At 40.6% G+C, this 21,261-nt stretch overlaps 1 protein-coding gene across 3 annotated transcripts in view; it reads right to left on the reverse strand.

Moving 5' to 3' along the window:
- The window catches only part of GRAMD3 (GRAM domain containing 3), a 41,237-nt gene that overhangs the window by 13,389 nt on the left and 6,587 nt on the right, over window positions 1–21,261 (reverse strand). The window contains exons 1-5 of one of the 3 annotated variants that reach the window (XM_025144973.3): window positions 19,238–19,401; window positions 3,991–4,113; window positions 2,224–2,311; window positions 1,863–1,929; window positions 1,119–1,222 (exon numbers count right to left, since the gene is read on the reverse strand). In XM_025144973.3, coding sequence (XP_025000741.2) covers window positions 1,119–1,222; window positions 1,863–1,929; window positions 2,224–2,311; window positions 3,991–4,113; window positions 19,238–19,329 — 474 coding nt within the window. In that variant the 5' untranslated portion in view covers window positions 19,330–19,401. Of the gene's footprint in view, window positions 1–1,118; window positions 1,223–1,862; window positions 1,930–2,223; window positions 2,312–3,990; window positions 4,114–18,636; window positions 18,975–19,237; window positions 19,402–21,261 lie in introns of those variants that run through there. The other 2 variants (XM_046905511.1, XM_004949694.5) reach the window with 2 other exon arrangements.

The following is a 21,261-nucleotide window of genomic DNA, read 5'->3' on the forward strand; positions in this document are numbered from 1 at the left end:
TCCATCAACTAGGAAACAATAGTCCAGTTTCTTGGCCCAAGCAGTACTATGTATCAAGTTATAGAGCTAATCTTAGTAATGCGTATTTAATAATTTCAATCATTTTTTAAAAAACATATTCTACCTTCTTAAAGTCCCTGTCAAAGATGCATTGTGCTACATCACAACAGCTGACAGCAAAGAAATAAGATAATGTGAACTCCCTAAACTGGTTTCAGCACCTAATTCACTTAGAGGGGGTCTTGATCTAAATAGCAATCAGTTCAATGAAGTACTTGAGAAAGAAAGAAGCCAAACAAATCCTTACTGCAAATCCTGCTTTTTCCCAATAAAAGGTCAAAGACAGAGAAGAGTTTATTTTGGCAAAGAAAAAGACCCCAAAATCAAAAAAAAAAAAAAAAAAAAAAAAAAAAAAAAAAAATCATCAAAAAAAAGACTCCCAAATCAACAAAAACAGAACATGCACATTTTTGGGCAGAGTGTAATTTTATCTATATTCATAATATTAATCAAAGGGGGATAAAACCTTATGCAGGTCATATCTGTACTGAGAAAAGAGTAATTAGGATCATCCCAGCTGTTCATGTCCCATCTCTGATCTTCACACTAAGCTCACAAATGAAAACCTAGCAGACTTTCTCTGTTCATGTAGAACAGAAGGAACAGACACAAGAATCCCCTCAGACCTTTGCAACTCCACTTTGAAGCCAGTTTTAGATTTTTTATTTAACTACCTGTTAATGAGTGTGCTTGATCCTTCCTACTATTTTCCCAACTAGTCTATATACTTTTCATCCTGCCTCCTCCTCCTCTTTTCCAAAGTTAATCCAAGAGAGCCAGTTTTGTACAGTTACTGCTGTGTGGGTTTGGCAGACTTTGTAATTCCATGTCAAGTTCTTTTCGTAAATATTTTTTCAGACAGGAAATCCTTAAAGCAAAGACTGGATCTTTAATAGTAATAGTACTCCTGTTCTAGAGACTTTTGGGCACAGTCATTCTATTCAGTAACACTTGGAGGTATTCAAAGTTTTCTAGCCTTGCATAATAAATCAAATTTCAAGTGATGACTAAATTTCTGAGGAATAGTATTACTATTTAGTACAAGTGATTTTACTAACCTTAGTGTCTTTACCAAAAACCTTGGAATGGAAGCAAATCCAGTTTTCAGAAAGGAATAGCTTTCCTTGGTAAAGAATTTCTTTCTGGAGAGCACAGGTAAAACCTAAAATGCAGTGATATTCTGTAATTTTTAGCGTACACACAACACACATTTGCTTTTCTTTTTTTTTTTTTTGCCATTCCCCATACTTTTTGATAAACATTGTCAAACCATCCCTCATCACTGCAGGGGATTTGGACCAGGTGACCTTTAAAGGTCCCTCCCAGCTCAAATGATTCTGTGACTCTAAACCGTGATATACTGAAAAAGTTTTACAAGTATAGAGAAGCTCAGAAGATTTCACAAGCTTTACTTTAATTCAAAATATATGAAGAATAAAGGCTGAAATGTGTAATATGCAACATGGTCCCAGAAGCCAAGACTCTTTTTTGACAGAGTACCACCTAGATTCCTACAAAGTTTTACACAAGCCTTCAAAACATTGTACTAGGTTACTTTGTTAAGAAGTACAAAGTGAGCTACAACACCAAAAGATGCTAAATGCATGAAAAAAAAAGAAATGTGCATTTTACAAGACTGTAGCAGAAACACCCCTGCATGCAAACAAAGGCCTTGCAGCTCCAGGCATCTGGAGTTAAAGGTTTCTAAAATCTGGGTAGTGCTTTCTGTATGCCACCAGAGTTGGCAGATATTAACAGTATTTTGACCCACAGTCAGCAATAACAAGGGTCTTAATACTTACTTTGTTTTAGTGGCTCATCAATGGAAACATCCAGAAACAGCTTATGAAAGTGTGCATTTGCTTTCAGCTAAAAAACAAAAAGGCCCACCACCAATGACACATGCCTTATTAGATATTCTTACAATTAAGTGACTCATACCACTTCCTATACTCCCATTTTCTTTTCCTTTTGCCCATATGTTTTACAGTAAATTGTCATTTTTGCTATGTGCCTATTAAATTGTTGTCCTGATCTAAGATGAATAAAGGAACCTACATCCTTACACAACCAGGAAATAGAATACTAGTAAACAAGGGTTCTCTTCCAGTTCTGTATTTGCTTTTATCAGTTATCAACAAAAAAAGTCCATCTTTTCCCTACCTGATTTGAGATATGTTTTTTCCTTTCAATTTTGGAATCATTCTTGCTTTCCATTGTCAGGAGTGGACTTTCTGCACTGCTCTTTGTTCTGAAAAACAAACAAACAAACAAACAAACAAAAAAAACATGCCATGTAAGATGCTTGACCTCATTTCATTTGTCTTTTAAGTTATCAACAGGACATGTTTTTCTGTAAAACACATTAATCTTTCAATAACTACTACCTGATTTTTCAAGTAGTACATAGCAATGTATAGGAGTCTGTCCCGATCTTGAATTAGGCCAGTCCTCCCTCATGGTCTATTTTTAACCTACAGGGAATATTTTAAACCACTAGTTGTAAGGAAAAAAAATTCTAAGCATTTTTATAGGTTTAATGGATTATCATAGTGCCTAGCTCCACATTTGTTTCCAGGCAACATAAGAAACACTAAGCACTTTAGTTAGTAATGTAATAAAAGTAAGACAAAACTTAGTAGCAGAGAGTTTAAGGTAGTGCAATCTAAGCTATGAACTTGTACTCCAAAAAGGGAGGTTATTTGGAAAGTGTAACAGAGAGGAAACAAGGATGCACAAGTCAAAGAATGGCTACAAACACTGTAGTGTATGGAAATCAATGAGACAGCCAGCAATTCTGGAAGTAAAGTTTCCAATAAATGAAAAAGAAGCGTAAGTGCCCATTTTATAGGAAGTTGTTGTACCTGTACATCCTTAGCAATTCATGCTGAAAGAAAAACAACAACAACAACAAAAAAACAAACAACCAAACACATTAAAAAAACCCAAAGAACTCTGAAGTGGAAAGAGTACAAAGGAAAATCTCTGAGGATGACTAGGAAAATAAATTTTGCTTGTTTCCTGCCTTGTTTCAGGGCTGAGAGTGAGAGGAACATTAAGTTAGTAGGGGTAGAGATTATAAGGAACCTTAGATTAGTAGGAAAGAGATTATACAGCAGGGAGACTGGCTGCATTTCTCAGGTGGTCCCTCACAGAAGAAGCCTTCAATATACATCTGTAGGCATATTCACGTTTCTGTGCAATGCACCAGTCAAACTGAATAGCTAGCTTTGCCTTATGCCAATCCTTCCATACAGCACAGAGTCAAACTGCATATGAGAGATTAACCTGGAAAGAAGTTTTACATAAAAAGTTATCACGTATTTCTCTCAAAGATTTTTCAAAAAATTAAGTGCTGCTTTGTAACTACCTACCCTGTGACCAAAACCACATTGTCACATTGACTACTGACTTCTGCATTAGTTGCCCAGTTGAAAGTGAAAGGAATGCAAAATTTTTTTTTTTTAATTATTACTTCAGTTTCTTTAAGAGACACTGCAGTCATCTGATACAATATAAAGTGCAGAGCCCCAAACAACATTTTTTGTCATAGCTTTACAGTGGATAATGAACACACTAGCAAGAAAGTATTTTAGGTATAGCCCAAGACTCAAACTGCAGCTCAGTTTGACTTCTTGACAAACTGGTTATGAACAGGATGTAACCAGCAGTGGTTAAAGTGCAGTGTATTTTTCCCTAAACCAGGAAAGCTAAGCCAACCCAAAAGTTCATACTACCACTGTTCTGACTGCTGCTGACATAGCAGCCTCTGGATGTAGGCTCTGCTCCCCTCTTACTTGCCTAGGGTGCAAGTTAACCTACAACTGGGATATCTGATAAATCTCGTTTTTCAGCTCAGCTTCTCGAGTGGATTGTTAACCATTCTGATTTTTTCATTAGCAGAAACCTGACAATGTTTCTGACCATTACCTAGGAAAATCAGCTTTCTTCCCATCATCAAAATGTTCCACTTCACTGGTAGGAGTTTGCAGCAAAACAGCAGGTGATTTTCCTGGCTTTCTTCTTTCACTCGTTCCATTTTCTCCATCAGAACTGCAGGGAGGGGGGAAAAAAAAAAGCAATGTGTATTGCAGGATTCATACCAACCACTTCAACATATTGTCATTACTGAACAAAATGAAAAACAAAATTATAACATCTTTAACACTAGGGTCCTGAAGTCTGTATCTACTGACTTGCCAGTATTATGCTGGGACTTTATAATCATTAGAAAGATGTTGAAGTGTTCAGAAGCACATGTAGTGTTCTCCTTGATCTTCTTGATTAGAGACTCACACCCAGGCAGAAAGAGAACAGACCAGTTGAACAAATTGGCTATATGGATGGTGTAGCGCTCAGGCACAGCAAAGAAAGTAATTGTTCCTCTCTACTCTGCCACTGTAAGGCCCCATCTGGAGCACAGCATACAGGCTGAGGCCCTAGCACAAGAAAGATGTGGAGCTGTTGGAGCACGTACAGGGAAGAACCAGGGAAGACAATCAGAGAACTGGAGCACCTCTTTTATGACAAACAATCAAGGGAGCTGTGCATGCTTGGCATGGTGAAGAGAAGGTTCCAGGAAGACCTAATTGTGGCATTCCAGTACTTGAAGGGAGCTTAACAACCAGGAGGGGGACAGACTTTTTACATGATCTGGTAATGATATGACAAGGGAGGATGGCTTTAAACTAAAAGAGGGGAGATTTAGCTTAGATCATAGGAAGAAACGTTTTACTCAGAGGGTGGTTAGGCCCTGGAATAGGCTACCCAGACAAGTTGTGGACGCCTCATCCCTGGAAGCTTTCAAAGCCAGGTTGGAGGGCTCCTCTAGGCAGCCCAATCTAGGGAATGGCAACAGTGCAAGGGGGTTGGCAATAAGTGGTTTTAAGGTCCCTTCCAACCTAAGCCATTCTATGATTTTATGATTATACATCTCAACAGTTAAGAGCGCTGGAATTTCAGTAATGAAGAGAAGCAAACTGAAATCTTGCCACGGATATTACAGTGCTCGTGACTTTTGCAGCTCTGGTTTCCGTCCCAAATGTAAAGTCTCATTTTGGAAAAATGCATTTCATTTTCAGTACTTAAATCCGACGACTAACGGAAATTACTTTGATTGGCAGGTTGGGAGATAAACATCCTGCATGACAGCACCTAACTCTCAACAGAGCATTTGTGGTTCAGTGTTGCAGGAGGACGCTGGATTGTATTTTGCCTCACTTACCTCTTCCACAAGACTCGACCTGCACAAAACCAACAAATGAAGGGGCCCACTCAATGTGTCAGAAGTGTTGTTCTTTTCCTACAAAAACTGAACTGTCACAGTGCACTGTCCTTCCATAGCATGTAGCACCGTCTCAGGAATGCATACTGAGAAAACAGTCAGCAATAAGCAATATGTTAAAGCCCTTCCCTCATCATTTTCTTATCTTAGAAAACTTAGAGGAAAAAGCCATCACTAATAGCAGGGTCTGAAGAATGACAATACCTTGAAATAAGACTTGACATGTAGATACACACATATACACACACCTTCTTATGGAAGACTAAAGCTTCAGCGTGAAAGAAAAACAAACTATGCTGCTTGTAATCTAAATGCCTGAACACAAATGAGTGCATTTGCAGACACTTTGCATTACAGTGTTTTATTTCTACAATTCTACAAGGACAACACAGCCACTGCCATCAAGCGACACTGTTGTCTCAATAAGAAGTTTATTTTTCCTACTACAATAACAGTTTTCCTGACAAAGATTCCCAGGCTAATTCCATTTGCTTTTAGTAAGAGCATAAGATTTTCAGCTTTGATTATTCTTTGGTAAATAAGATCAGGAGATACACCTCACAATGCCTTACTGGAGTTGTAATGAATTCAGTAGTATCCTACTTCACAGCTAAATTAGGGTTAAAGTCATGGAGTTTTGCCTTGCTGATTCTGATATCCGTTCTCAAAGGGTCTTATGCTTCCATACAGCAATTATCCCCCTTTCTAGCCCTTCCCACCACTTAACACCCCTCTCTACAGGGGCACTGAGTTGACATTGGCTAAGTCAGTTCACACTTTGTATTTACTTGAAAGGGTCACAGCACTGAACGAGTTTATGAGGAAAAAAGAATTGTTTCTGTGTTGTTTCATTCTCGGATTGGCCCTGCCTGACCACAAGGCATTGACTTTTACTTTCAGCCAAGATACATTAGAATTAAATGGTCTGATGTAGCTGGAGCTCAATCTTTTGAATGAAAAACCCAAATAAGCAATTTTATGTTGTTTAACATTTTACGAGGACAGAACTGTCAAAGTAAGGTGCTCCCTGCAGTCATAGGAAAGCCTGTATCCTCAGAGCTTGCAAATCCTGCAAGTACTTATCCTTCACCCCCTTCACACTGCCCTTTCACATAATGAAACACTACATAAGAATTTGTCCTTGTATCTCTGGTATTTGTAGCTCTACATAGTGGCTAATTTCCTAATAATTATCTTCGAAATGTCAGAAGGAATCTTATTTTAGTTGACCTTCTGGAGAAGGACAGATCATGGCATGACCTAAAAACATCTTTTGTCAGGTCACAAGTAAATTAAAGTGCTCCCTACATTTTCAAGTCTAAGTCGGGATTCATAAATGCTTTGTAAAAAGATCACAAAAGTCAGCCACTCGTGCAAAACAAATAAACAAACAAAAAGGTCAGGAGCACCACAGAAATAATATTGTCCTTACTACTGCTGTTAACAATAGCTGCATTTAAATGAATGATATTTGCAAGCATTAGAGCAAAGAATGTAAACTTTGAAACGGCATCTTCATAGGAAAATAAACATTTTTCACACTGAACATTGTGGACTTGATACTACTCCTAAGCTGATATAAATTAATAGATAAGAGATAAAAAAAAGTCTCCAAAATCAATCAACAAATAAACCATAGTTATATGGTTAGTATAGCTAAACTTCTTGGAAAGATGTTTCTTTTTAAGATATGCACAAATAACAGATGTGAGTAATTTAAGATTAAATCACACAAAAATGAAAATACAAAGGACTACAATAATCATGGCAAATTCTTCACTGTAATTAAGAATTCAGAGTTGAATTATCAGTAATGTATATTAAAAGTCAGAGGAACTTCATCTCTTCTGATTTGAATGGTTTCCATGACATAAATGCTTTCTGACAGACAAGTTTGTTGAGCTGCTTGTATGGCAGAAAGCTTTCTGGAATTCAACAGTTCTCTTGTTTGAAGCTAATCTTCTGCAGCACCTGAAAAATCCAGACTTCCTGTAAAAGTATGTTGTGTCCTATTAACTCAGTGGGATCTTTTCATAGGAAAAAGACAGAATTCTAAAACGTATAATTTTTCCCAGTTCCCTTCAAAACTCGTTTGAATGAGAAACGCCGAAAAAGAGTAATGTAAGAGAGATGTGCTAACAGGCCACCGTTTGGAATTAAAGAATGGTCAGCTTTTAATAGATACAGTCTTGTAGACACGAGCACTTCTCAGGCAAAAGCTTCGGAAGCAGATAAGGGTTGCTGTCTTCTGACACCTATAGCCACACACACCTTCCTACAAAGCTTCCTAGAGCCATCCAAAGAAAACCTAGTCTACTTGTTCTGTGTGAATAATCAAAGGTGTTAGCTGCAACTTCAACTGTTTGCAAAACACAGCCAAAATAAAATTTTCCTAGGGCTTAAAAGATGTCAGCACTGCTCCAACATACCCTCTGTGGATGAAGCATATCTATTGGATTATCATGTCATATTAGAAGTCTTGTTGCCCTTCTTCATCACTTTTATGCAACAAGGATTAATTTTGCAGCAGTAGTTAGAAAGATGTATTACTGGGAAAGATCAACTGAAAGAGCGTGGAGTATCACAGAATCAGGATGGCCTACGTTGGAAAGGATCTTAAAGACCATCAAGTTCCAAGCCCCCTGCTGGGGACTGGTTGCCAACCACAAGATCAGATTGCCCAGGCCTCATCCAACCTGGCCTTGACAGTCTTCAGCAATGGGGCATCCACAACCTCTCCAGGCAACCTGTGCCAGTGCCTCATCACCCTCTGAGAAAAGAATTTCCCCTTAACATCTCATCTAAATCTCCTCTTTTATTTTAAAGACCTATCACTATCTGACCGTGTAAAAAGTCACTTCCTCTCCTACTGAAGTATTGGAATGCTGCAGTGAGGTTTTCCTGGAATCTCTCTTCTCCAGGCTGAACAAGCCCAGCTCTCTCAAATGGAAACTTCTTTACTGTCCACAAGCAGGCTTGGTACAACATATATGGAAATATTTATCACAAATATAACGACATCTGGTATCTTTCAGCTCATTTAAGTAGTTATTTCATTTACTGGACAGCTACAAGCTGATCAAACGGATTTGTCAAAGAAATTGAACGTATGCACAAGGCCAAAACATTAACAGACAGCGTTACTTAAGCTATTGTTACTTGCAGATGTGAGTACATTCAGATGAACCGTTTATTCTTTCAAAAGCTAAAAGTGAAAGGGAGAGACTCAAAGCCTAGCGGAGACAGCCTTCAGGCAAAGATAACTGCAAGGCTGTATGATGAAATAATGCTAATGTTTGAAAGGACACTCTGCAAAGCGTGCTGCAGTCAGAGGCCATCTCCTCAGCACAGATACCCTTGACTAACCATTCCTCTATGGAGCAATCTTCTCAGCATTCCTTTCATTCGGCCTATACTTGCTTGAGTTCTAAATCTTCCTTCAGAAGCTACCTCCTGTCATTCCATTAAAACTCTCTTCTACCCCAAGCCAGCCTGAGCAAACCTTTTTTGGTCATGTAATTGGACTCTGAAGTGTTTCATCTCATAGGTTTGCATTCATACCTTATATAGTTGAATTATTTCACCCCAGGACTGAAGAAAATACTTTTTTTCCTTTGTAAACTATCCTCCTGTCTTCTTCATAGCATATTAGAGTGGTACTGGATAAATCATCAACAGTGCTCAAGGATTTTAGAGCTGTATGTTTCGACATAGTTTGGTCATGTGGGGGCAAAATGCCCACACAGACTCCAGTATCTGTACAGTCACAGTACAGTGCTATGTGGCACAAGCACTGTTAATGGGGGAAAGCACATCTCCTAAAGAAATATGCCACCAAATGCTGTTATGCTCTTACCTATTTCTAAGACCAAGTATCACTTCTACTGCGCAAGTGGAAAGACAAGCATTGATTGTCTTTGAGATCCCTGAACTATGAAAACAGACAGAAAATGAATTACAGTTCCCCTACTCAGAAAGCAACAATGAACTGATTAACAGCTGCTGTAATAGATGTTAAGAACAGATCTAACGTATCCCAGCAGAATACATTTGGTGTTTGTGTATTTTGACATACTTAGCCTACCCCCTATACTTACAGCTTAAAAGTAAATGGGTAAAACCATGGTCGTCCAAACTTTTGGCTTGCCTGGGCTATGTTGAATCAATAGAAATTGTCTTGGGCTGCACATACGTAGGTAGCTCCGAAAGATATGCCTCCTATTTATTACCATGGAAACCACAACCAAAAAGCACAGTAACACTATTCAACAGAGCAAATTCTCAGCTAAAAAACAGTTGCCACTGATAGCTATGCATTTTCACCAGCAGTGAACAAGAGCAACGAATGTGCTGTGCAGCCACATATCTGCACCAGGGAAGGCGCCCCACACTGTTGCCATGACTGCTGCTGAAACACAGCACCCACTGCCTTACTGCGCTCACATCTACTGCTGGGTCTCCATAAACATTCAGGAAGTATCGATGAATGTCAGTGGGTGCCACTTTTTTTTCTGCATGGAGGAATTTAATTCTCCACCTTTGCTTCATCCGTGCTTCCACATCAGATGCCATTCAGCCACACTGCCCGTCTGCTGCCATATGTTGCAGAGCAACAACACGTATTAGAATACTGGTGGGAAGGTCCAACCTCCACTGCCACACTTCCAACATACACCTCTGGTGTCATAGGCAAATGGAATGAAATAGGAGGCGCTGTACTCAGAGCAGTCCTCATAAAATATATAATATAGTTGATGTGTTCAAGTAACAAAACTTATTTTAATGTCTAATGTTTTTATTAAAACAAAACAAAACAACAACAACAAAAAAGAAGGCAACCAATGCATAAAACGAATGGGATATATGACCTTCCTTTTGTGAAACTGGTCTGGTTCAGTGGTTGTGGCTCCAGCTCTTAGGGAGTTCTCTGAGTGTTCATCAGATATTTATGATGAATTTTTACTCTTGCAATGACACACACAAATAAGGTGTGATTGTGAAGCGAGGGATATTATTCTTGTCTAAGAAAGGTCTTACAAAGGTACAGTTAAGACACATAATCAAATTTTTCTTTGAGTTGAATACCTGATTGCAACTCTGTACATTACACATCAGCAGGTAATATATTTACATTGACTGAAAATAGAGTTGCAAATTGTCAGAAAAGATCTTTTTTTTTTTTTTTATATCTTGAAACCAGTTCTCAAATTCCTTTTCAGAAAATAAAGCAAGGATGCATACTTTTCCCTATTCACAGGACTGTGTTTAGGCAACATATCAGAACGCATGCAACTATTTGCCATGACTTTATTTAGCACTGCACTGCACTCTTCCTGCGTCCTAGTTTCAGGACAGACAGTGTAAATTACACACTGATGGGTGTGCAATGGGTGCATGCACAGGGCCGGGCTGGGCTGCTCAGTGGGGAAAGGCTTTGCCATGATGGTGTGGGGCAGGGGGTGGCTGCAGCACCAGTTGGGCTGGGTCATGTGCAGACAGCAGGCCATGCATTGGACATGCTTAGTGTAAACCCAACTGAGTTTCAACTACTTCAAGTTGTTCAAGGAATAGGCTAATTTTCTTCTTAATAAACCATAGTAAAATAAGAAATAATGGAGACATTATACACTGGTATGCTAACTGAACATCATACAGACGCCGATGGGTGCATAACAATATATGCCATGTGTTACTCTAGGCATGTCTTTGATGGAATATATCTGTAGGCATAAGTGGGAACCTGATATCAGTTAAAACCAATTATTAGTAGTCAAAGACATTTTCATAGCATTACTTATGTGTCAAGGTAATTCATTTCAGATTTATTTAATGTGCTGTATTTCACAGCTATACCTAGGAACACGAGTACATGTGAGTGTTTCAGGTGTCTCTATCCCTACGTATTTCTTAAAAGGATGAATGAAATTCTTGAGTTAATACTGAAAAGAAACCTCTCCAACTTTGTTAAGAGCAGAAGTTATTTTTTTTTCTCAGCTGAATAGACATTTCACATAATAACCAGATCAACTTTCACACTTGGACATCAGAAAGATCACTGTGACACCACAGACGTCATCAGCAAGTATGTAAATTCTCTGCTCCAAATACCATCTATTATTAACTGGCAGTATTCTCTGTCTAATCAAAACCAGACTGCTATCAAGTTCCATGGGGGAAAAAAAAGAAAAAAGAAACAACACAGAAGAATTCCCTGTGCTCTGAAACGTGAAACACTATAACAAGATATTTTATTAGGTTAACATTAGAACAGGAACATAAGCCATTTAGCTTTCTTGTCTTGTCAAGAGTTTCCATTTCAGGTATGCACTTCAAAAAGAAAAAGCCCTCTTGTAGGTGTATTTGCTCAACTCCACAAGATTTCTGAGACGCAATTTTCAAAGAAGTCACAGCAGGGTGCCCAGCAACTCTTCATCTGAATACAGACATGGCCAAGACCAACACATATCACAGATCTTCCTGATACGCATATTTATGAGGAAAAATAAATAATAATAATAAAAAGCAAAAGCCCTTAAGGCAGACATGTGCAACGTGTGGACCAGCACTGCAGATATAACGTGTCCAAATTAAACAAAAACAGGTTTGAATCATTACCAGTTCCAGGAGTTTCTTAAGTATTTCCCAGAACTTAAGGAATAAAAATGGCTCACAGATTTAGCAATTTTGGTGGATCTGGCTACTCCTTAAAGTGAATCAAACATGCATCTTCAAAGTGAAAATCAACTTAGCCATACCACATTTCAAACCACAACAGTGTTTGAAGTTAAATTACGACAAGCTTAAGTTACAGCAAATAATTTTATGCATTTTGATGAGCTGGTTAAACACAGTCCTGTGTGTTTAGTGAGAAGTACTGAAGCCTTGCCCTCTGTTTCGATAAAGGAATTTGAGAATAGCTTTGAAGACTGCCGAAAAAAATCATCAATTTATTGGTATATTTGTGACTCCGTTTTCAGTTGACATGAATATACTAGCAGCAAATCTTCAAATGGAATGTAAAGAGATACAATCAGAAATCCAACTGAAGGAAAAATTTGATTGTGTCACTTTACTTGACCTTCATAAGACCTATCTTAAGAGAAAAAAAACATCCCTTGTTTCACAATCACATTTTATTCATGTCATTGTATTTTGGCCGTATGTACATTTGTGAACAACTGCTTTCAGGGATGAAGCACAGGAAGAGTAAAATCCTATCAAAAATCTCTGACAAACACCTTGAGGACTTACTAAGAAGTGCAACCACTTCCACTAAACCAGACAGTGATGCATTAGTTTCGCAAAAATATGGTAACCCACTGGTTTTATCTTTTTGTTGCTCTCCATTTTTTATGTTTTATTAAAAATACCTATATTAGAAAAAAGTTATGTTACTTATATATGTTAACTATATTATATACTTCATATACAGCCCAAGACAATTCCCCTTCACTCAGTGCTACCCAGACAAGCAGAAAGGTTGGACACTCGTGCCTTAGGGGAAGATGTTCCTTCATATTTGGACTGGAGCATGCATTCCTTTCATTCCCCGCCTGGCTGGCAGCCTCAAGGTGGAAAGTTTTTCGTGATTACTAGTTCTGCCCTACCTAACACAAGAGAGAATCCCAGAATCATACTTTCTACTGAAGAAAAAGATGCAGCCTTGGATTAGGCGACATCGTTATCTTTAGCTTCCAGCGGTTACAGGAAAAAGGGATGAGAATGTAGAACTTTTTTTACCTATGATTTGTTCAGGATGTAGAAAACAGGACAAAGGTACTTATGTGTCTGGGTCACAAGTATCTATCAGTTTGATCTGCTGTACAACTCAAGCAGAAACAGCATAAATTTGTCTCTGGAACAACACAAGCATCCTTATAAAGTGAGGCATGATCACTTGAGCAGAAGTCAAGAGGGTTGGCCTCACTCTCTGAAGCTACCTCTTTGTCTTGGAGAAAAAACACAAACATGCCTCCACATGATATGAGACTTGGCTGCCAGCATTAACTGTGTTTTTGAAAAAAGGAAATGTATGTAGTTATATTGGACTGCATCAGGATTTAAATAAGCAATCAAGCAAACAAAACCCCAGGCACAAGCAATTATATCAGTGACCACTATTAAGAAGGCAAAAGCGTTATAGTGTAAGAGAAGTTTGGAAGCAAACCTACATACACCTTACTCCCTTTCCCTGTCCTCAGAGTTATAAACTAAGACTGCCAGGAATCAGTTGATCACTTCTGTTTCTTCTCTCTTTTTACATAATAACTCCATATGCTGCACACAAACTGTTTTAATAAATGCATGACAATTGGTTTTTCCATGAGCATATTCATGAACAGAAGCATGATGAGGTTTTATCACGTAGCAGTTTCCTTGATTCCTGGTGTTGACAACAGGTAATCTACAAGCATTGATGAGGTTTCTCTGCACAAAAGTCAACTATTTGTGCACAAATAACTTAAAGGGGTTACTTGAAGTAGTGCCCAAATACAACATTTGGTTTTGTAGCTTTTCCAACAAGAAAAGAACACATCAAGGCCTACTGCCCAATTGAAATGAAAATAATTATCTAATTGTGTCCATCTACTCTGTTTCATCACACGTTACATTAAGGATGGAAACTGATTGGAGTGAAGTAACTACTGGAGGCTCCCTGCTCTCCAAGGGTCTAACAATGCATACTTTCCCATAATTATCTCTGCAATTTATAATTCATGTATTTACAGACCTGCTTATGTATTCATAGAAAAGAAAAGAACAATATAAATTTACCTAATAGAAGAGTTATTGTTTCATAGTAGGAAATACTGTTACACTCAACAGCGGTTCTAGACAGCATTAATCACAGCAGTGCCTTTGCTTGTAACACAGCATATAAAGAATCATTCCTCTTTCATAATCTTGAAAAATATGTTATTAGAATCAGATGTAACAAATGCTGACCAGATCTCTGTTGTGCTAGGCTGCCTTTCTATTTTCTGCATCACAGGACACTGAGTCTGAATGCTCTGTAAATCTTCTCCAAGTTACTGAGTATTTCCATGGTCTACCTGCCGTTCTGCACAGTAATCATCAGTCCTTCCTATGCTGGCCTTAGCAAATTTACTCAAAGATGGACTCAAAGATTTACAAAGATCTAATGGTCAAATACATAATTTTATTACACATTAGACTTCTGTACTACAACATTGCTTCTTGTCCAGAGGAAGGCCAAACAACACTTCAACTAGTGCAGAATAAGTAAGTGGTAATTACAAAACTGTCCTCAAGGCTGTAGGTGGTCTGTGTTTAATAGATAGGCTAAACTCACAAAAAAATAATGAGAAGTAAGGAGAAGGAATGCATTAGTAAACTAGCAAGGAGGAGGGAAGCAGAAGCTAGGCCTCTAATTAAGGCTAATGAGGCACAAATTAATGGCTTGCGAGATTTCCTTTCAAATTGAGTTAAAAAAAAATCACACTTTAAGAAGGAGAACGGGTGCCCGAGCAGCTCACTTTCCCAGGAAAAGACTATACAGGTTTACCAAGGTATCTAACTGTACCAATCTGTTTGCCAGTATTTGCACCAGTAGTCTCAAACTTAGCATTTCTTCCATGGCAAGACTGCCAGAAGGCTAACCTACTGAAGTGCCCATACGAATGGATGTCTGCAATAGGCATACCTGGGATGGACTGATTCTTGGGGGGCATCAGGAACTACTGTTTCACAGTGAAATATCCAGAAGCTTTCTACCAGAGAGAAGGAACACTTCATTCTGTCTCTCCATCCTCTGTCCTGCTGAGTTTCTCTGCTGCCCACCTGCACATTACTGCCAACTTGCACATTACTTCCTGCTAGTTTTTCTGGGAAGCTTACTAACCTTCCTCACCTTAGCGTGTTATTTTTCAAGGACGGAGGCTGAAGACTGTGCCAGGCAGAAATTTTATTTGAGGGCTGAAGGTTTTGTCATCTCCTTCAAGACACAGTGAAAACATGGACTAGCTCTAACACTGCAAGTTCACTTCTTCTGTCCCAGTCTGGCTGAGATGATGTGGGTATAAGCTTTCCAGTTAACCAGTGTAGTATACGGACGTGGCAACAACCATGCACAGAACATGGAGACTACTGGTCCCAGCAGTGGTATCAGTAAGCACGGTATCACCTGTCAAACACCAGCAATCAATCCCAGTGCCTAACGCTTATCTGCAAAGAGTATTATGTGGCCAAGAAGCAGCTCTCATAGACCACAAATGAAGAGTAAAGACAGCACATCTGGGAGTGTTTCAGGCCAATCAGTGATGCACTTTGGTACAAAGGAAAGATCAGTTCAGATTCATTAGATGCATATGCACTTACACATGACACAGGTTTGTTGTTGTTCTGTTTTTTTTTTTTAAAAAAAGTTGCCTTGTAACTTAAGTATATGTATACATCAACAAAATAAGTATGATAGGAAGAAAAAATAATAGGAGCAATTAAAAACAATCATCATGAACAAATAAGAGTTGTCCAGACCAGAAAACTCTATTATGTCACACCTCAAACTGAAATGTTTCACTTTACAATCGTAACCTTATTTTCAGGTCACACAATGCAAATAACACTATAAAGAATAAGGAAGAACTAACTGGGAAGAATTAAAAAATATGATGCATTGTGCTTTCTAGTATATAGCATGTATGTGGGCACACACCTACAGTGCCCTGCAATCCTTGAAAAACAAACAACCAACAATAATAATTAAAAAAAGACCAAACATAACAAACACACAGCAGGAGTTTAGCTGCTGGAAAGGATCTGGATCAGAGCTTACAACTTCTAATGAGTAATAAAGAATCGCCACTTACCTCTGTTGTTTTTATACTTCTCTCAAGTAATATAATTAAAGACAAAAGTTAATGAGTTGTGTTTATGCACAGGTCAGCCAATTAATAATCTTTTCACTTATCAATGGGTAAACAGTTTTGAGGTAACATCCGTTATTGAAGCACAACACAGAGAAAGGCACCATAAAAATCACATTCTCTCTTTTCCCAGAAGTACATAATTTGAGTGTAAGCATTTTCGGCTACTTTCAACAGTCCATCTTCCCCAGGACCTACACCCTGTTCTGTTCAAATTAAAAAAAAGGGAAAGTTTCCAAATCTTTCAGTGTTGTTAGTCTCAGTTCCTCATTTGTTTAAGTTATACTCGGTAGCTGGATGCCACCTTGTGCCTACAACATTGCTCCATTTAATGTTAGCAAAACCTTACTATTCAGTAATTCAGTACATTGCCCTAAATGCAGACAGATTTGATGCTCTCAGGATACATACTACTTGTTGAAACCAGAAATTTCTGTCCTGACACAACTTAACTAAGCACATGTGAAAAGGGAAAGATGCTGACACTGAATATGCACTGCATGTTACTACTTCTCTGCCATTTCTCCTAAATGCACGGCACGGTTTCCTGTGATACAACTTCTGTTTCAACAGCAGTCCCTGTAGTGAGGCTTCCAGCTTCTTAGAGCAGCATCACAAACATCCCAAAGAACACACCCCACCTGCAAGTCAGAAAAATAAATGTCTGCCCTACACAATGCAACAGTTAATTCCTTTCTGGTGTTGGGCCACATGCCAGCTATCCATGTTAGGATACAACAGTCACTGAGGACCACTTGGAGTGTTTTCTGAACTTACAGGTCACTTGCAAAGATCTCCACTTAACAACGAAGTATTGGCACAACACTACTTTGTGTGTGCATAACAGCACAGATCTTCTCCCCAGCGTGAAACCACTGGGGTATTTTGTTCTGCAAATGTCATGCAAGCTTTGTAGAGATTATGTGCCTGTTACTGAACATGCCAGAGAATCCAATTTCCTAAACCAGTACGAACATGTTTAAATTTTCCTGTGCAAAGCTTCCTGAATCACAGAGCAGATAAATATAATCTCAGACAGAATCTTTAAATCAATTAACTAAAATAAAAACTTCTTCAAAAAACTAAAATAAAAACAGCTTCAATCCATAAGGAACACCTGTCCTGCTGGGAAACCACCGTCGCTGCAGAAGCATTTTGAGCTATAAAGTCCATCTCTAAACAGAACAATATTTCAAGCATATCCTCAGGAAGTACAGATAACCATACACACAAACCTCTCACCTTTGTGCTCTGGAAAAATGTTAAGATTCCATGGTCCTCTGCAACTCCAGTGGAATTTTTTTCAAGTAGAAGCCAGCACAAGCCCTGTTGGTAGCACACTGTTCCCTGGCAGTACATGAACTGAAGGAACACCCCCTCTATCCCAACATGTTTATTTATGTTTTTTTTTTTTTTAATAAACAAATCATCAGCAATTCAGCTTTTCGCTAGCTCAGCTCTGAGAGAATCAAAACCAAGATGCTGCCTTTGTTCTTCAGCTGAACAACCTCCCTACAGTTGCACTTCAGTCAAAGCAATGTTACTTTGCTTTTGACATAAACTCAGGGCCAAATTAACACAGCACTTCTTGGGGGATGCACTTACCAGTTAAAATAGGATTGGTAAAGACATTCCAACTTTGTTTCCAGCTATTACATGCTAACACAATTTCCTAATTTAACGTTTCAACATTTTCCGCTACCCCAATACTTTCATTCTCCTGTTGCCCAGGCCAGCATTACTGAACACTCTGTAGCCTGCACAACAAAAAGCCAAGAAGCTGCCCCAGATGATACCCACGTTCCAGGTGTAGGTACAAAAACTGAGGGCTAGGAATCACAGAACTGCAGGGGTTGGAAGGGAACTCAAGAGATCATTGAATCCAACCCCCCTGCTAAAGCAGGTTCCCTACAGCAGGTTGCACAGGTGGGTGTTCAGACAGCTCTTAAATATCTCCGTAGAAGGAGACTGCTCAATCTCTCTGGGCAACCCATCCCAGCACTCCATCACCTTTACAGTAAAAAAGCTCTTCTGCATGTTAGTATGGAAAACCCTATGTTCAAGTTTTAGGCCATTGTTCCTTGTCCTGTCGGCATGGCCTCAACCATTTGCCTCCCACCTCCCTTTAGGTATTTATCAGCATCAATCAGATCCCCTCTCAGTCTCCTTTTCCCCAGGCTGAACATACCCAGGTTACTCAGCCTTTCCTCATACCAGAGATGCTAAAGAGGAGTTTCCAACATTTATCATGCTGGTTAAAACTTACCTCTAAAACTACACTAGATTCACCTCTCAAAGACGGGACAAAACAGAACACGGTGCAGTAACTCTGACATTACATTTTTTCCTACGCTGCCTGGTGCTCCTGGCCCCACAAGCGCAGAATCAGACACAACTTTTGAGTACCTGAACTACTTCGCTTTTTTCTTCCTCTTTTACGAAAAAGCTGCAGATTTTCCAGTACCGCCTTTCCCAGACGCTCCACTCGAGCAGAGGCGCTGGGACAGCTCGTTCCCTGGTGAACCGGCAGCCGGGCAAAGAACTCGACACCCGCTCGGTCTGAGCGCGCTCATCGCCCAACGGTCGCTCCGTGGCCGCAGAACCATCCGAGCCACCCAACGCCTCCTCGGAAGGAGAACAGCCATCCCGGATCCGCGAGATTCACGCGGCGCGGACCGGCAGGCTCGGGGCAGCCCCTGGACTCCCCGCCTCGCGCCGCTCGGCCTCGGTGCCCTTTGACAGCCAGCCAGTTCTCCCTCCCCCCGGAGCATTTTTGCTGGGTTCGAGCCCAGCCACGCTCGCCACGAGCACTTTTTGGCCGAGTTGAGGGCTTCCGGAGGAGCGGAGCTCAACTCCGTGATCTGCCGGAAACAGCCGGGAAGAGCGGCCGCGCTCCGGCGTGACGCTCCTCGCCTCTTTCCCCTCAACTTCGCGCCGCAGCCGACCCGCACGGACCCCCACACCTCCTGGGCCGCCCCTCCGGGCCCGCACGCCTCGCCCTACTCACAGATGCAGGGCGCTCCTGTGCTCCCGCCGGCCGGCCGGCCGCCCAGCCTTCCACTCCTCCGCATCGCTCCGCTGCTCACTCATGAGCACCATCGGCACGGCACTGCCTGACCCTCCGCCACCGCGGCGGGACGGGACAGACGGCGCCGCTGCTGCTCCCGCCCTGGGGCGGGCCCCGCCGCCGTGGAGCCGTGGAGCGAGGAGCCGGGGGCGGAGCGTGCAGAAAGCTTTGCTTAAAACTGTTCCCCCTGCGCCGAGTGGCGAAGCTGGCTGTGGAGGTGCTGTGTCCTCCGTTACGTCCGCGGGACGCTGCTTGGCCGGACAAAAGCGCTCCTTAATGCTTTATGCGTGGGCAGCAGAGAGGTGTCCTTGCACACAGCGAAGGTTGGAAACTCTCGTTGGTGGGCTCTGCCACCCACACGATGCCTGCCACGCCAGCCGTTCCCGCCCCAGCGGGGGCTTCTCTGGCTGTGAGCCCGGTCCACCTTTCCGGGGCCTTGAAGGATTTTCCGTGCTCTTTCTCTTCAGCACCGCCCCAGGCTGGTTGGTCCGCAGTGAGAAAGGCCAGTCTTGGCATAGAAGTTCCAAGTAGCATCTCTAAGGAAGGGTCAGTTTTAATGACTTGGCGGCTTAGGATGTATCAGTGAATTCTTAATAAAGATTTCTTCGTAGCTATCAGGCTGTTCACTGGAATTTATGGGCAAAATATATGCATGGGAGTGTTCTCAGTGGATATCAGGAAAGGATATAGATGCAAATATGCGTTTCAGTGGCACTACTAAGATTCAGAGATTGCTTGATGCTTGCACAGCATAAAAGAGGAGGAGCTCGGTGTTAAGAAATGTTGCATTATATTTGGGCACTCACTAAGGGGAAACAACAGTTAAAGGTTAAAAGGCTCAGGACTGCCACAACTGGTTGGGTGCACAGAGCCTGCAGAAAAATGAGATTGAATGGTTTTAGCTAGACTGGATGTGTTTTATCTCCAGTCTAATCGACTGTAAAGAGTACGTGACAAGCTGTGCATAAATGAAGGAATTTAAAATAGGTTATTTTCTGGGATAAATCATTAGCTAATATTTTTTTCTTTGCATTATTTAGTGTAAAAACTAAGGCCCATGTGGAAAACAATGACCTGTAGGTTATAGGAAACGTCATCTGCACCTGATAGGTCCTGTACCTGTGAAACTCCTCTGCCTCTTGGCTCTCCTACTCAGTACTTGTGCAGATATAGCACTGCCTGCAGAGCTCTGCTCCCCCCCTTACACAGCCTGCGGTTGTATAGCTGAGTCCCATTCATGGAAAGGATAACAGAATAGGTCTCACTTCAGCCATGTGGGCTACGAATAGGGCAGGAACTTACTTACAAACAGGGCTGTCTTCCCACATCTCCTAGGACCCAGGATCCTTTGCTTGGGTGCAGCAGCCTGTGTGAGGCTTTGGGTTCCCTAGGAATAGTTCTCACTATCTGTGTTTGCTACCATGGTGTGCACAGTATGTCTGGAATCAGTAGGAGAAGTGACTGCCTGCCCTCTGTCTTGTTTTTGAAGGCTTTTCAATACTGGGATGCACTAAACATGCATCAGTTGCTATTTTAGTCCCCTTGTGTTGATCTGCTCCCTCCAGCAGAATAATGTTGATTTACACTGTTGTGAGAATCTGACATCTAAATATTTGAACAAATAAAATCAGTCACCTTCTGAGTGCTTTGATTTTCAATCTCTGACAGATTTAGCTACGCGAGAGAAATGCTACTGCTGTCTGTTTTGCTCACTCCTCTCCAGAGGTTCATTCCTTGACCACAGTGACATAAGAAAAGCCAGAAGTCTCTTGTCTCCTGGAGCTTCATCTCTGCTCTAGTTTTGACCGTCTCTGTTACTGAGGTATGCAAAGCATTCTGTATTGAATAGCCAAGGTATTTGCTGTAAAAAGAAAGTTGCATTGAAATAAATGGATGCTTACTGTCTAGGCATTAAAAGGGAATAATATTTGATAGCATATAATTATATCTTGACTCTGGTTCTG

The sequence above is a fragment of the Gallus gallus genome, chromosome Z (genome assembly GCF_016699485.2).
Source record: "Gallus gallus isolate bGalGal1 chromosome Z, bGalGal1.mat.broiler.GRCg7b, whole genome shotgun sequence".
NCBI classification, from domain to species: Eukaryota; Metazoa; Chordata; class Aves; order Galliformes; family Phasianidae; genus Gallus; species Gallus gallus.